The sequence below is a fragment of the Vespula pensylvanica genome, chromosome 1, assembly GCF_014466175.1.
Source record: "Vespula pensylvanica isolate Volc-1 chromosome 1, ASM1446617v1, whole genome shotgun sequence".
Classification (NCBI taxonomy): domain Eukaryota; kingdom Metazoa; phylum Arthropoda; class Insecta; order Hymenoptera; family Vespidae; genus Vespula; species Vespula pensylvanica.
The window spans coordinates 275,881-292,062 of NC_057685.1; the positions used below are offsets into that span (position 1 = coordinate 275,881).

The 16,182-nt window shown below is 50.0% G+C and overlaps 1 protein-coding gene across 12 annotated transcripts in view; it reads right to left on the reverse strand.

The window, feature by feature from the left end:
- The window catches only part of LOC122628217 (myocardin-related transcription factor A), a 184,641-nt gene that overhangs the window by 18,841 nt on the left and 149,618 nt on the right, over positions 1-16,182 (reverse strand). Inside the window, exons 1-2 of one of the 12 annotated variants that reach the window (XM_043810309.1) lie at positions 6,965-7,596; positions 1,908-2,326 (exon numbers count right to left, since the gene is read on the reverse strand). The exons of the other annotated variants lie outside the window; for them this stretch is intronic. Coding sequence (XP_043666244.1) covers positions 1,908-1,998 — 91 coding nt within the window. The 5' untranslated portion in view covers positions 1,999-2,326; positions 6,965-7,596. Of the gene's footprint in view, positions 1-1,907; positions 2,327-6,964; positions 7,597-16,182 lie in introns of those variants that run through there. 12 annotated transcript variants of the gene reach the window in all.

Sequence of the window (16,182 nt, forward strand, 5' to 3'; positions counted from 1 at the left end):
CGCGCGCGCGAAAGAGAGAGAGAGAGAGAGAGAGAGAGAGAGAGAGAGAGAGAGGAGAGGTGCGTGGTATCGCGATTCGACGCGAATGTGAATTACGATGTGATTTTATGACTCAACGATACGTAGGATCGCGTCTTCGTAACTCTGAAACTCGTACCTTCCTTCTTTCCCTTTTATCTTTATTTTCACGATAGAGATGGTAAAAATTGAAAGGAAAATTCAAAGGAGGAAACAATGGGTCAGAGGTAATCGTTTGGTAGTAGGAGATACGGTACCTTGGCCAACGTAGGTCTCGTAGGTGCGAGACTAGCAGGAACCGAAAGACGCGCGCGTGCGCCAGCGAGCGAGTCGCGTGCGAGAGCCAAGCCGGTGAGAGTTGAATTTATGAATGAACGAACGGACGGACGAAGGGCGAGCGTGGGCTCGCCCACGCGCTCTATCATAATCGGTACCTCCGGCCTAGTCACGAGCGCCTCGCCGAGACTCGTCGAGAGTCGTAGAGAGTCGAGATCGCGCGAGCGAGCGAACGAACGAACGACTCCGACTATCTTGGAAATACCTCTTGTCCTTTTCGAAACTTTCGAAAGATTTTCTCGCATTCGAATGACTTCTCTCAACGAAACTTGCACTTTTTTTCTCGAAAAATCGAACGACGACGAAAGGAAAGGTCTCTCGAGTTCGAACGTTTTCCACCTACCGAGCGAACGTCGAAGAATTATATCGATAAGTCGGTCGGTCGAGCTCGTACGTTCGTCATCTTAACGCGCGCACGTTACGAGAATGAATAATCCATGGAGCGAAGAGTGCTGGCCGAAGGCAACGTATGTGCGTCCCACACAAGTATTTCAGGTGTTTCGACTAACGAGCGATTTGCATGGAACAACGAGGACGTTCGAACGACGACGACGACGACGACGACGACGACGACGACGACGAACGAACCAGTTCTCGAGCCGCCAAAGAACTCCTTCGTAATGCTTCGGATCCCGAGGAAAAGGAAAGAGAGACCGTTTGTCCATTTCGAGAAGTTCGATCCCTCAAAAAGTTGTCGACACGATCGTGACGTAAGAGGATTACGGTTCGAATCCTGGAGTCGCGAAGGAGGACGCGCGCGCATTAGCTTTTCTTTTTTACATTAATTAGTTATCGCATAAAAAGGCCGGCTCTCGCACGTACCATGTAAATGATCTCTAACGCGATGTAAATGAGGGGAGCGCGAAGCGTGTAATAACACGAAATACATTGTCCTCGCTACGACGTACGATTCATTATGCATTATGCGGTTGCACCATTAATATATCGGGATGCTGGAGGCTTCGACTTATCGTATATCACTGGCCGAATTTTTCTTCGTTCGGTTTATCGCGCGTACCTTATAATCGCGTTTATTGGACGTTATATCGTCGTATATTACTTCGCGCATCGCGCGTGCCATAAAGCGACGACGTTTAAAACAAATCGAAATGATAAAGGACGAGGAGAGGCGCGAGGGTGATTGCGGGGGTGGGGATGAGGAGATCGGGGAGGGGGTGGGGAAGAGAGTAAAAGTCGTTTGCATAACAGCGCCGAGCTATGTAGGTAGGTCCGTCGAAAAAATCGTCGCTCCTGGATACGTACTTGAATTATTATCTAAGGTGCTCGTTCGGAAGCTGCGTATTAAATCCCAACGACAACGACGTCGGGCTTGATCAACGCCTGTCGCGACGAGATAAAGTATCGACTTTATCGATTCTCCCTCCTCTGCCTTTTTTATAATGGCTAATTAATTAAGTAGCCAAGCAGAAATAAATAACGACTACTAACAACCTCGCTGGATATTAACGACTACGGAGCGTGTCTTAAAAGCGGCGCCCGTTAATAAAACGACGTACCGGCGAACGGTGCGTCGAACGAAAATCGTTGTTTACCTTTATCACGTTTGATGCGTCTGCAAATGGCGCACATGCGTCGGCCGCAGTGCTGCCTCTCGGGCTTCTGCTCGGTGTCCAGGGTGACCATCTTTCTGATAATTTTGATCGGTCAAGAATACAACGAGCGAGAAAAAATAAACGATACGCGCGATCGTTCGTAAAGTCGTTCTCTTCCTGTACTTTTTATACTCGCACACTCGTTTCGATTCGAAGAAGGATATCTCGATCCGGTGACTTTCCGGCTCTCGCGAGAGACGAATTCATTCCGATCGAACTCGACGTTGTTTCGAGCGTTAACACGGACTCGAAGGGATAATCCTCTTGTCTCGACGTTCCTGTCGTCGTCGAGGAGAAAAAATCGATCCTTTCGATCCACCCCTGGGGACGAAGATCGACGCTCCTGCGATTAGCGGGTCCTGTAAGTCGACGGCTCGTCAGATCTATCTCCTCGATCTCTCGAATACGCGATATCGTCTCGCAACCTCGTAGAAATTACCAAAATGGTCATGAATTCGTTTATGCGCGAGGCCGTCGACGAAAACGACGACGACGACGACGACGACGACGACAACGACGACAACGACAACGACGACGACGACGACGACTTATTTACCGACATGCTTCGATACATCGAAGATTTTCCCAAGCTCGCTGCTCCGTCGTTCGCGGTACGTTTCCGTCGAACGTATAGCGTATAAACTTAACAAAGCCCTATCGCGAGTGATCGCGCCTGTCATTACCGTCGATTGTTAGCCTTAAAACAATCGTTTTTCGTGACGTAACGCTTTCACTCGGTTCCTTGGTCGCGCAGACTCCGCTTGGAATTTCACACGGGTTTTCTCCTCCTGCTGAATTTAAGTCCGTATGCACGAGAATTGATTTCACCTTTACTTCGTTAATTGCAACGGGACGCGTCATAAATCACGTTTACGTTTATTCGATTTCGTACGTTTTGACTTCGGCGCGCCACGGCACTGCGCGGCACTGCACGGTACTGCACGGCACTGCACGCCACGGCAGGGCACGGCACGGCACGGCACGGCACGGCACGGCACGGCACGGTACGGCAAGGCTCGTAGGCGCGACGCGATTTCGAAGGAATGGCGATTTTAACGGGCCCCTTCCTCCTCCCGTCTCTCGATGTAAATTACAATTTTTATTTCGGCAGATCTTATCGAATTCGCGTTCTGTCGTCCAGAACGGACAACGAGAAAGACGCGCGAAAATGATTTTTCTACGATTCCGTTCTATCCTCCTTCCCTTTATCGCGCCTCTCGAGCTAATCAAGCTCAATTCGATTTAATTAATCCTCGATTCTTGCCCGCTCCCAAAGCCGATCTCTTGCTTCGTCTACTAGGGGTAATTAGCCGAGAAGAGATAGTCGTGGGCAGTCGACCAGTCGATAATCGTCCGAAATGAGACCGAAGACTCGCCCTTTCTCTTCCTCGCTCGTCTTCTCTAACGCCGACAATTCGTTCGCTTTCTTCGCGTCGTCGCGTGGGCGATGCTTCTTCCTTCCTCGGCGCATAAATTACGTCGGATTTCTTGCCACGAGCGTGGAAAGAGCCGACTTTCGAAAATCGTACGAGAAAAGGAGTGGGAGAAGGCGGGAAAGGAAAATGGAAGGAACGATTTGGTAAATCGGTCCGAAACGAACGTTCCGTCTCCTCTTTCAGCGTGAGATCCTTTTCTTTCTTCCTTTTTTCTCCCGTTCTCGCAGCACCGATCGTCGAATTTACGATTACAAGAGCGACGAAGACGCGGGGCAGAAAGTACCGAGTCACCGAGACTCGTCCGCAAAACCGGTACAAAGTTGCGAAGCTTATTTCGGTACGGTCGAGTTCCTGCAGAAAGGATTAAATCATTCGTCCCGTTTAAGACCGATACGAATCCGTGAAGTTTATTTTAATACCGTGGCCCCTTATTGTTGATGCAAATGAACGGACTATGGGTCCACGAGAGATAGGGGCCAACGGAGAAAGATAGAACGGCGGAGAGAATGAATACGGGACGGGGAGGAGTACGAGTCGAAGAGTCAGAGTGAAAGTTGACAAAACGTATTCTCGAGGGATCCGGTAAACGCCCACGCACGGCCATTTAATTAACACCGAAATTGCTGTACGCGCGATCGGAGATCGTACCGAACGTGCATTAAACGGCCGACCGTGCAACTCCGCGTAAATAATCATTTACTATTTAATCATGCGCGATCTTAATTGCCACACGCGTTTCTCAAGCGCTGCTCTCGATCGAAAAGAATTCCCTCCCGCGACGATTTTAAGATTTCCACGGCCGTCGCACCGTTTGTCGGCTGCTTTTCGACGTTTTCGCAAGAAATCGGAGTAAAAAGTGTAATATAATTAATGCCGACGCGACGTACGTAGGATTTCTCAACGAGAAAACGGCCGAGTTTATCGAGGTACGATATAATATTCTCGACTATAATATTCTCTACGTTTTCTCTCTCCCGGTGAATTTCATTTATCGAGGTCTCTCTTTTTCCCTTTCCCTCCCCCTTCCTCCCTTCCTACCGCGATTACAGTGTAGAGACATTAAGCCGCTCTTTATCACGAGAAACGTTGTTATAATTAACTTTTTGGAAACGTCTCTCGCTTTAATCGAGCACGTACCGTCTAATTATTTTAATTACCGTTATCATCCTTATTACGCGTGGTCGTTCGTTAATGCCACGCTCGTACAAAACGGTTAACCGGATTGTTTCGTCCCCGTCGTTTAATTTACTTATCGCGTTTATCGCTACCAACGAGCGATCGTTCTCCGGGAGGGGGTTGAGAAGGAGGTTGAAGAGGAGCCCGAGGTGGAGGCGAGAGAAGAGCACGAGAGGGAAGCGCCCGGAACCCGATCGAGCCGATCGAGCATTGATTAATTCGCGGCGCTTTTCTGCCATTTATAACGCCGCGGCTAATTAAGCGTGCCCGGGTTAATCGTGCAATTTGTTACCTTAATGACGTATCAAGTTACGAAATTAACGTCGCAGGCTTCTCGATAGCGCTTACCAGCTACATCGAGGCCCTCCTCATTTACCCCGTCCGGCCTATTATTTCTCAGTTTTATGTCCCTCCTCGAGGACTCCGCGAAGAAACGAGCGTGTTTCGTAAGTCTCTCGTTTCTTTTTGTTCCTATATCTTCTTCCTCGCTCGTTTCTTTCCCCCTTTGTTTTCTTCTCCCTTTTTCGATACTTGGTCCCGATCGGGAGAAAAGCGGAGTTTCTCTCGACGATTTGCCTAAGAAGCGAAATCGCGAGCTCTTCTTCGATAATTAACTAACGAAAGGAAGAAAAAAAGGAGAAGAAGAGATTACGCAAAAGGGAGCAGCCGTTACGTCGTATCGAGGGAGGCAATAATTAGCGCGACGAGTTTTGTAACGATTAAGACGTACTATAATTTACAATGTACCGATCTCGAGAGGGGTCGTCGTAAAAAAGGTCCTCGAAGAGGAGGAAAGGAGGAGCGAGGAATCGTAAAAGCGCGCAGCGCTCGGGGAAAAAACGAAGGACCGCTTAATTTTCTCGGTCGAGGAGCAATCAAGCTCGTCCGATCATCCCAATTTCGTTGGCTCGCACGTGCACGAGCGCGCATTCGAAGCGATCACAAAGTCGGGATCTTTAACTTGCCAGAAGAACGAAAATTCGCGACGCTTCGAAGGGGTTGCGAAAGAGAAATCTCTCTCCTCTCTCTCTCTCTCTCTCTCTCTGGCTCTCGCAAGAGCCGTTTCTTTCGATCGGCCCCTCCTACGAGGAGCGCAGGACGATACGCGGCAGCACTCGTGGCAGCCGCCTGCTCGGCGTCGACTTTCGGCCTCGACACGCATTTCCAAAGAGTCGTTTCGTCGTCACGGACCCATCAGCCCCCGGACCGACCGATCCTTATCCGATCGTCCCGATCTTTACGATCTTTCCTCGCGAGAGAGTCCTGCCTGGGTTTCTCTACGATGACGGATTAATCGCGATCGGCCGTGTTCGATTCGCCTTATTGTATATATGTATGAGAGAGGAGACTTTTTTGTCGGGTGGACGTGTCCCGAATGGCGAAGAAAAAAGGGGGAGCGTCCTTCTCTATCGCGAGAAGAGAAGAGAAAATTCCTTCGGCGACTCGAGCGAGCAGAAAAGAGGAAGAAGAAGATCGTCGTCGTCCGGGGACGCGGCCGATCGACGACGCCTCGGACGCGCCAATAAATCAGAACGAGTATATAACGTGGTCGGCTCGAGGAAGGATCGGGTGACTCGGTGCAAAGAAACCTCGAATCATCGAATCCGCATCGATCGGCCTCTACGATCTCCCCTACGGCTACGAATTTCACTGGCACGCACACGGACGGCCGCGCACACCAAATTGCACGGTGTGTACGTGTATATAGTTAAAGTCATAACCGTTGCATGGTCGAGCGTGTTTGCGAAAGCGAGCGGATCGAAGCCGATCGCGATTCAATTAATATCCGTGGGCCGCTCCTCCCTGGCTTGATTTAATTATCAGATTTTGCCGGTACCGATAGGAATCGCTTCATTAAGTCGACGATGGTTCCAAGTGGAACGCGCACCGTCGACGTCGTTATCGCCGAGCGAACTGTTATTTCGCGGACACTTTTTAATTATATCGCGGGTCGTCGATTCGTCGTAAAGCCGAAACCTTGACGCTACGATTCTCGCCTTCTCTCTCCCCGGATCGTCGTGACCGATTTTTATTCGACTACCGTGGCGCGTCGAACGCGCTGCGACACGGTTGCAACGAGTTTTCGTTACCCATTAACGAGTTTGCGGACCTTCGATATACCCTTTTTACGAGGTCCGATCGTGCGTCAGCAACACGCCCGATCGTTTAACAGCCGCGTTCCCAACCAACAGAGATCTCGCACCGAATATTTCAACGAAACGAATTTCCAGCAACGGCCGAGACCGTAAGCGAACGATTCGCGCGCAAGGATGTCGCTTTCGAGAATCGTCCGAGTGAAATCGAAATATTTTCGAGGACGAGCAGCGAGCTCAGGAGCTTATGGTCTTGAATCGCTAAAACGAGAGATCGATCTAGATCGCGCACCATTCAATACGATCCGTAAGATCCAGCTGGAGCGCCGGCCGGTGACGAGGAGCATGTCGCACGTACACTTCCAAGTAGAACACTTTTCACCATACAGTCGCACAACTACGCAGAGTTTTTTCTCCGTCGACGAGAAACGTCAACGGTGGCGTTACCACCATCCGGTCGACTTCACTTTACATGGCGACGAAACATTCCAAAGAAAAAATTTTCCAAACGAAGAAAAAAGAGCGTAAGAGAAATCTCAAAATCGTGCGAACGGTCGTAGAGGTATCACAGTCGAGGACACACACAAAACACCAGAGCTTCTCGTGACATGCACAACTAACACTGGACCTTTGAACGTATCGAATGGAAAAAGAAAGAAAAAGAGGAGAGAGAGTGAGAGAGAGAGAGAGAGAGAGAGAGAGAGAGAGAGAGAGAAAGCGGAATGAAGTATCGAGGCAAGAGAATAAACGCGTAAGAAGAAGAGAGCGGTTGCGCGTCGGTGCGCTCTGCGGCCGGTCTCTCGGTTCGTCTCTGACTGGCGTAGTGTGTGCGCGCACTCGCGCGAGCTCTCTCGTGTTCGAGCGGTGCGTGCTGCTGCTCTACGGCCGGAGGCCACGTGACACGGTCCCCTGCAGGAGGTAGGACCGCTTGCGAGCGAGCGGGCGAGGGCGCGCGCGCGCGCGCGCCTCCGAGTAAACTCCTGTGACAGGCAGGCAGCAGGCAGGCAGCAGGCAGGCAGGCAGGCAAGCAGCAGCAAGCAGGCAGCCAGGCAGGTAGGCAGGCAGGCAGGCACAGGCGCGCGCGCGCGCGCGCTCTCTCTCTCGCTCGTTCGCTCGCTCACTCGCTCGCTCGCTCGCAACAAGGAGCAAGGAAGCAAACAAGTAAGTTGGCTAGCAAGAGAGCGAGAAAGCAAGCAAGCACGAAGCAACAAGTCTTGCGCGTCGGTGTCGCGAGCTCTCGTGTGTGGGCTGCGGCGAGCGCAGGGCCAACAGAGTGCCGTTGTCGCGGAGAGGGGATAGGTCGTAGAGGCGGCCCGACGGGGACCGAGCGAGTGGGAGGACTGGCCCTCTCGCTTGGCTCGCACGAGTGGGGAGTGCCTCGCTTCTCGCCTTTCTCTCTTCCTCTTATTCTCTCTTTGTTCCTCGCTGCTCTTTGCCGGGGAGAACAGGCAGCGTAGCAGGGGTGGAGCGGCCTACGACCCCACCAGGCGCGTGCCCCGAGTCAAACGAGGTACCGTCTACCGCCGCGCGTGCACTCGATAACGAGCTCTCTTTCTCTTTCTTTTTCTCTTAACGAAATCACTTTTGCTTCCTTAGCGGTCCCGGCCGAAGAAACTCGCTAAAAGCTACATAAATCGATGACGATCCCTTTCTTTCGTTCCGTTTCCTTCGTCTCTTCGTTCATATTCCTCACGAATAGACCAAGCGCGAGGAAGAAATATTAAAAACGTCCGGAAGATCCGTGGGAAAAAATAGGGCCGAGTTAAAAGGGCCAGCCGCGGAAGACCTTTAAGCTGTTTGCTTTACTCTGCTGTATGATGTTCGTAGAGAGAGAGCGAGAGAGAGAGAGAGAGAGAGAGAGAGAGAGAGAGAGAGAGAGAGAGAGAGAGAGAGAGAGAGAAAGTCTCTCGACGAGAAGCAGATTTTACTGCCGGGAGAATTTTACGAGTGCCTCCAGTTCTTTGCAGCATCCGCATATTTATAGAACCATCAGAAAAATCTTACACCTATGCTCGCGTTAATGGTGTCTTTTAGAAGACGCTTCCACCGGAAGAAATGTTTCTCCGGGTACTTGGTAAGGGGGCTTGTCAACTTTTAATTTTCTCTTTCTTTCTCTCTCCCTCCGGTACGTATGGATTTAAAATCGTTGTCAATTTCATGGTACAATTATTCGCCGCGCGTGGGGTAACGAGTTTTACAGGAGTCAGGAGTGCGGCCACGTGACACGAATTCCCGACGTCGAAAAGACCCCGAGGAAGTCGAGACTTCCGTGGAACAACGACGGAATTTTAAACGATCGTCTGCCGTCTCGACGTACCTACGTGGCGGCCAGCGTGAAAATCAAAGCGTCGAGTCGAGCTACGAGATTACGGAGCTTCGATAGAAAATACGTTTCTGCGAGTCGGTTCAAGCGCGATAGAACGTTTCAAGGACTTTTGCGTAAAAGTGGTCGAGGAGTATCGGAAGAGGTCGAGGGAGAAATCTTCGCATCGACGAAAGCATCGATCGTCGCTTCGGCGCGATCGAGTAGGATCGTGGTGACCGGAAGCGATCGCCTACGCGCACGATTCGCGCGTGATAAGCCGGCGAGTCGATGGCGGGGATGCCGCTCGTCGTTCCTACTTTCGATCGAATCGCCCACCGGTATGTTTTGTAAGTCCCAAAGTCGATTTCGGAATTGCTCGGCTGTTCCTGAAAGCGCGCCCACGCGGGAGCCCGCGATCCTTCTTCTGGGCCCGGGCAACGACGACAGCGAAGACGAAGACGACGACAACGCGGTTGCCGAAATAACGTCCGGCATCGCCCACGTATCGACGAGGGAACGGAGAGGCTCTGGTTCACCCAGAAACCTTTACCGGTTCTTCCCTACTTTGCCTTCCCCTTTACTGACAAATAATCTCGCCCACGAGCGGGACTTTTTCGAGGCTGGAAAAACGATCGATTCGTCCTTTTCTAAATCTAATCGATGGGAAGGCCGCGAGCGAGCGATTTCGTAAGTTGCGACGACGCGCGGAGGACGCGCGACGACTGGGCGTGACCGACGCGCACCTTCGTCGTACGCTCCTTCGTCGCGGCGGATTAAGAGAACGAACAGGACTCGGCCGGTAGGAAGAAAAGCCGCTTGACAAATCGTTCGACTCGCCTTATCGTCTCTTCTTATCTATCGATCTCACGGTCCCTTCTCGATCGTCGAGTGGGCGTGATCGACGTACGGAACCGAGACTAATGTTCGTCGGATATGCGCTCCCATTGCCTTTCCTCCTCCTTCTCCTTTGTTTCTTCGAAACGGTCCATCGACGCGTTATTCTCGTTCCTCATCTCTGTACGCACGCCGTACGAGCTAGCCAACAGGCCGTTCTATTAATTTTCTAACGCGCTATTAAGCCGAGATTAGTAGTGGGTACTCTTAAGACCTCGGCGTAGCTTCTTACCGGGTCGATCGTTACCGCATGCTGGGAATGTTAACGAATGTTTCGCACGCGGTTTTGCACCGGTGCGACGTTCGCTCGCTCGCTCGCTCGCTCGCTGACTCGATGCAATTCCGTTGGCAGACCAGTCCAGAGGAGTTCGTCGACGCCCTCGTCGAGTCGAGTCGCCTCCTTGACGACTTTGAGAGAGAGAAAGTATCTCGATTAGCTCGGAGCCTCCTCGATTTCTACCATTCCAATACGATCCATCATTCCCTGTCTAATTAATCTTTTAAAATATTACCCGTGAACCAAAAAAAGGAATTTAAAAAAGAAAAAGGAAAACGAAAAAAGAAAGAAAAAAAAAAACAGAGAAAAAGGAAAAAGAGAAAATGCGTGCAGTCCGATGGGAAGAAGATCGATGCTCGATCGACGCGAATTTCGAGCAGTCGCTTGATAGCTCGAAGATGAGTTTCGCGGAACGAGAAAATCAAATTCTTCTTCCCTTTTCGTTCGTGAGCCTGATGGAAACCGTGTGGTTGAACGCTCGAGAGACGCACGCTATTAAGTATAATTTATATCGTCGGTTCTGTGTGCACACATCGTTCGGATAATTTGTTGTTCCCTTTAGCGCGCCGTCACGTGTTATAACGGCAATCCCCGCAATGACAAGGATTGTTATTAGGGCTCGACTCTTTGCAATTAATCGCGCTTAAACATCCTATCGCGTTTTACCGAGAATGTATATACGAGAGAGCGAGAGCGAGAGAGAGATACTTCTAACAACGGCGATTGATCGACGATTTAGCTACCGTGAAAGCGATGAAACCTCGTCTCTCTTGCCACTCGTCGAAGCTGTCTCGCGCGGAATATCGAATATGACACCGTTTCTCGTTTACTCGCTCGACGGTAAAGAAGCGATAGTATCTTAATTAAACGGCTCTCCTCTATCTCAATCACGAAATAATGGAGTAAGGTAGAACGATTTATTCGACGAGAGAGATCGAGAGAGAAACTTTTGACTTTTCTCACGCGCGTCGTCGAGCCGAGGGAATTCTCTCGGCGGTACTTGACCGATATAAGCGAGACACGCACGCACGATTTCATTCCATTACGATAAGGACGAAATTTACCGCTCGAGTACCCTATTACAAGGAGCGTTACGTTATTGGGATTAGGCGAGAAGCTGCGACCAAAGCGAATTAACTCCGACATTAAAGCAATTAGCAAACGATTCAGGACGCTTTTCTTTGTTGCATAAAAACTGACATTCTGGAATCGAGTAAGAATGTGAGAGGGAATTCCATCGAGCCTAGACACAAAGGAATGTTCTCTCTCTCTCTCTCTCTCTCTCTCTCTCTCTCTCTCTTCCGCGAAGAGAGAAAATTTGAAGCTTTCCTTGGTAAATTTCATATTACTCCCGTTTAAAAGTCAACTGACGGAACAGGATCCATAACGCGACATGTATCAATGTCCGGAAGAGACGCCGTATGCTCTTCGAGGCTATTATCTTTCTTTCGAACGCGTTCGATAGGAATAAACGCTCGATAAGAATAAAACGATGGCTGTATCTTTTGACGTAAGGTGTACGCGCGCCAGAAATTTGCGCGCTCGCGCGCATAAGATTGCTTAAAATTCTTTAATAATAAAAACGTATTTATTGGCAATATATTTCGGCGAGCGGCAGGCTCGAGATAAATGCAGCCAACGGACGAACAGTACCTACGAGCAATAAAACCAGTCGTGTAACCGATGTGTCTCCAATAAACCGCATAGGGACTACTTTTATTGGACATAAAACTTTAGCGGGTTACGTACCTCCCGATATCGCGAGATTTTTCGTGCGCTTTATCCGGTCTAGCGAGACGCAAAGAAAAGCTAACGCGAGCACATTGGAAAGACACATTTAACGAGGCTAAGAGCACCAACGAAGACGCGTTAAACGCATTTATGATCAGTGCCGACGTCTTAAAGCGCGATATAGCGCCTATCAAAATTAATTCGTTTAATCGAGAAATTGTATCGCTTTATTCTAAATCCCGATAGAGTCTAAAATCGACGTTCCTAGAGAAGCTTGGAAAGCGAAGGAAGAAAGGAAGGCAAAGAGAGGGATAAGAGCGTGGATGGCGACCCAGATACGGCTATGAAAGAATGTTTGGCTTTTACGCCGCGCCGGTGGCTAAGCTAACAATAGATCCTTGTAATCGCACGTTGCAGTTCGAGCTTTTACGCTTTCGGTACTCGTCCCACACCATCTTTAAATCTCTTTCTCTTGCTCTCTCTCTCTCTCTCTCACTCGTTCGACTCGCCGAGCTCGTAGTCGTCGACCGTCTCGAGGCTTGGAGAGACAATTACCTCTAACGTCGGACTCAAACGCGTCCGTCCGAGTTTATTTGTTCGCGAAAGCGAGCACAGCAGCCGACTCGGCACAGCAGCGGGCACTGGTCTAGCAGAGACCGGCTGTACGACGACAATGACGACGACGACGACGACCACGACGACGACGAGCGAGATACTCGTACGGCGCGTGTGCGTCCAACGACGATAAAACGCCATGAAGCTCGACGGGAACGACGAGCTCGTTCTCGGACCTCGTACTCCGGTAGAATGCAGATCCTGCGCGCACCTTCTCTCGCTCGTTGGAATGTTACGACTCTCTCCTACCCAACTAAATTCTCCTCCTTTATCGTTTCATACAGGTTACCTTTGCTCTTTATGCTTTTCACTTTTATCTCGCGAATACAAAGGGACAAATCTTAATACAATTTTTTATTTCGAGTGAAATTATTGTTGGGTCTCTTGCAATAATTATCCAAGCACACAAGAGATCTTAAACTCTCTCGAAACTATACGACGGGCGAGTTTCGTCAGAGCAAGAATGCGGAGAGACTGGAACACGTCGGGAGGGGATACCAATTAAAATAAGATTATTAAAATGTCAGTCGCGAGACAGGCGGATTAGAAGAGGCGAGAATGATAGTCCCCGGCTCGTCTTGACAACGTGTAATTTCCAGTCGTGAGCTTTCAAGCGAATTCGCTACTCGCGTCGTTGTTAACTCGTAATACACCTGGTCGACCGACCAGATAGAAAGAGAGAGAGAGAGAGAGAGAGAGAGAGAAAGAGAAAGATGCCTGGCGAGTTACGACAAGCGCGTGCGTAAGCAAGAAGCGTGATTAAAAAGTTCGTCTAACGGTGAGAGCGCTCGAGCGTATCTACTAACGTCGACGATGATACCGTTGAGGAATCAGAGATTTTCTTTCGTCAATTTTTTCATTAAGATCAAACGCGAAATTGGATTTAGGTACATGTATTCGTACGTGCGATAGTCGGTTATAGAACGAGAAGAGGCAAAGTGATCGAAACGATAGAATTCGCGAGTAGGCACGATGAGAGAAAGAAGAGGAGAAGGAAGGAAGAGGAGCGAGAAGAGGATAGGCATTTTTTCCGTGCAGCCTTTATACCCGCGGCAGGGATTCCGCCGTGCGAGTGCGTCGACATAAGCGCGATAAATTACGAGGGTGGAAGTTTGCAAGGAACGAGGGAGAGAAAAACGAGGCTCGGTGCGACTCGCTTTGCACACAATTTCCACGTGCTCGGAGCGCAGCACCGCTGACGCCGTACGGCGGTATCTTTGCGCGAAAATAAAGTGCCGAGCGTGCGCGCGCGCGCACGGCCGCGCGTACGCGAGTGCACTCACGTTGAGATCGCGACGGAAGAAGGAGATGGGAGGAGGTCCACCGGGAAGAGCGGGGAAGAACGGCGGTGAGGCCCTTATTAACATTTCTCTGGGATTCGAGGCGAGATTAAATTGACAGGGAGGATTTGCGAGTCGTTTGTTACCGGCTACCCCTGCCTCCGCCTCCGCCTCCGCCTCTCTCTCTTTCTCCCCTTTTTCTCTCTCTCCTTATACTCCTCCTCCTCTTCTCCTCGTTTTCCATGCTTTGCGAGCGGGTCACAAAAGAGAATTCTTCTTCTCGATTCGATCGCTCCGGATGCTCCTTTTCTCGATTCCGCGCTCTGTTTTTCTACCGCACGACAATGAGACTCTAATTAATTGATGTAGCGCAAGAGAGAGAGAGAGAGAGAGAGAGAGAGAGAGAGAGAGGGAGGGAGAGGGAGGGGAAGAGAGAGAGAGAAAACGAGGACTTTCCGAAACACTTAATGGTGCCGATAAATATTCTACCTCGCGTCGAATCTTTTTCTGGATTTTACTTTACTTTATCGAAGCAAAAGTGAAATCGGAAAGGAGAGAGAGAGAGAGAGAGAGAGAGAGAGAGAGAGAGAGAGAGAGAGAGAGAGAGATGGAGGGGTCCAGCGTCGGACCTTGATCGTTAACAATCTCATTAAAAGTCTCGGGAATGACGAATTAACGACGTGCCATCGACGAGGGGACTCGGATGGCTTTAAAAATTGAAAAACGAAAAACGTCTACGACGCGCAGCTGTCCATTTGTCTGTCCGTTCTCTTATATCGGTACTCGGCTTCTTCTTTCCACTTCCTTCGCACGCGCACGCGCGTTCTCCGTCCTTAATGATCGCCCTCTCATTAGTAGGCGTCAAAGGCACCGACGACGTGGCGAGAGCTGAATCGCTTTCTTCACGATTCCCTTTAAACCTCCGATTCTGATTCGTTCTCTCTTTTACGAGGCGAGCGCTAAGCTGAAGGAATCGTTTCTTCGAGCTTAATGAAGCGAAGGAGACACCGAAGGGGCTTAAAAAAGCGACAATAAGAGAATCTCGGTCACCGGCTGCCGCTCTCGTTATTCAACGCGAATCATCGTTTGACCCAGCGTAAAAGATAAAGTAAAAGTTCTGCTCGTTGCTACTTGCAAATCAATTGGAATAATCGTACTTTCAATCGTACGTTCGATTTAGCCTCTGAAATTCCAGGTTGGTCGAACGCGCTCGCGCGCCCTCGCGCCCTCGCGCCCGCGCCCGAGCCGCCGAATAATCACTAATGTAAGAGAGAAATAAAGTTCTCTCGGTCGGATTATGTGGCCCACTGCCGTCACGATCTATTCCGAGAGCTATTCCAAGTCTATGCCGCAGAAGCAAAGTCGATGCATGTTGCCGTCTTATTAATGCATCGCGCGCATCCCCTCTCACCTCCTAAACGCGGTCCTACGCTCCTAGCAGAGCTTCAACGGAGCTAACAGCTGCACCGGAGATGCTGCTTCGTAACGAACGCTTGTGGAAATTCGAAACGAGTTTCGTCCGCCTATCTTCTTCGTTCGCGTTATATCATCCTTCCGATATATCGGGTATTACTTAACTCGGATTTTTCTTTCTATCCCGTGACCAACGGACAGAAAGAAATTTCGAATGCGATATGCGATGGAAATTCCAAGGAGCGTAAGACGCTCACGACTAAGAGGCAAAATCTTGTTGAGAACGAAAATACGTTGAATCGTCGATTATTCCCTCTTACGGAAGGAGAGAGGAAGACGTTAGACGGTCGCCCGATACGGATATATAATCATCGACGCTCGCGATCGACGCATCGTCGATCCGATTTTAATTTATAATATTCCCCTTGGTATTTTTCAATATTTTATTCGCGTTAGCCAAGCAAAATCTTCCTTGCAAAGTGGAATTTCGTCGGCATAAGGCTGAGAAACGCGCGAAGCTAACGAAGAGGTTATTTATCGCGGTGCTCGAGGGTCGACATTAATTCTTCGGCATCTCCGATAACGCTTCGCTACGTGCCGTATGTGCAGCTGGCATTGGAGCAATTGGCGTGCTGCCAATCGGTCTCGACTGTCGATACATTATCGAAGAGAGGACAAACGAACGATCCAAGTACCCGTCGAAAATCGTCCGAGGGCCTCTCCGATCTAGCTAACTAATAACGCGCTACTTTTCCTACGTAGCGAGTGACGAAGGCGTCCTCGAGTTTACGCTTCTTCGAAAACAACCTCGACGATTTGTAACGTTGTTTGATTTTCGAGCGAATCGCGAGAAACGAGCGAGCGTGTAGGCAGAACGCTCGTAGGTATTCATCGCCGTCCAAACGTCCGAGAAAGCGACTCGAAACATTTATCCAACGTTTACTATCACTTTCCGAGATGACAGGCACTAAACGCTTATATACGCGCACCATCCG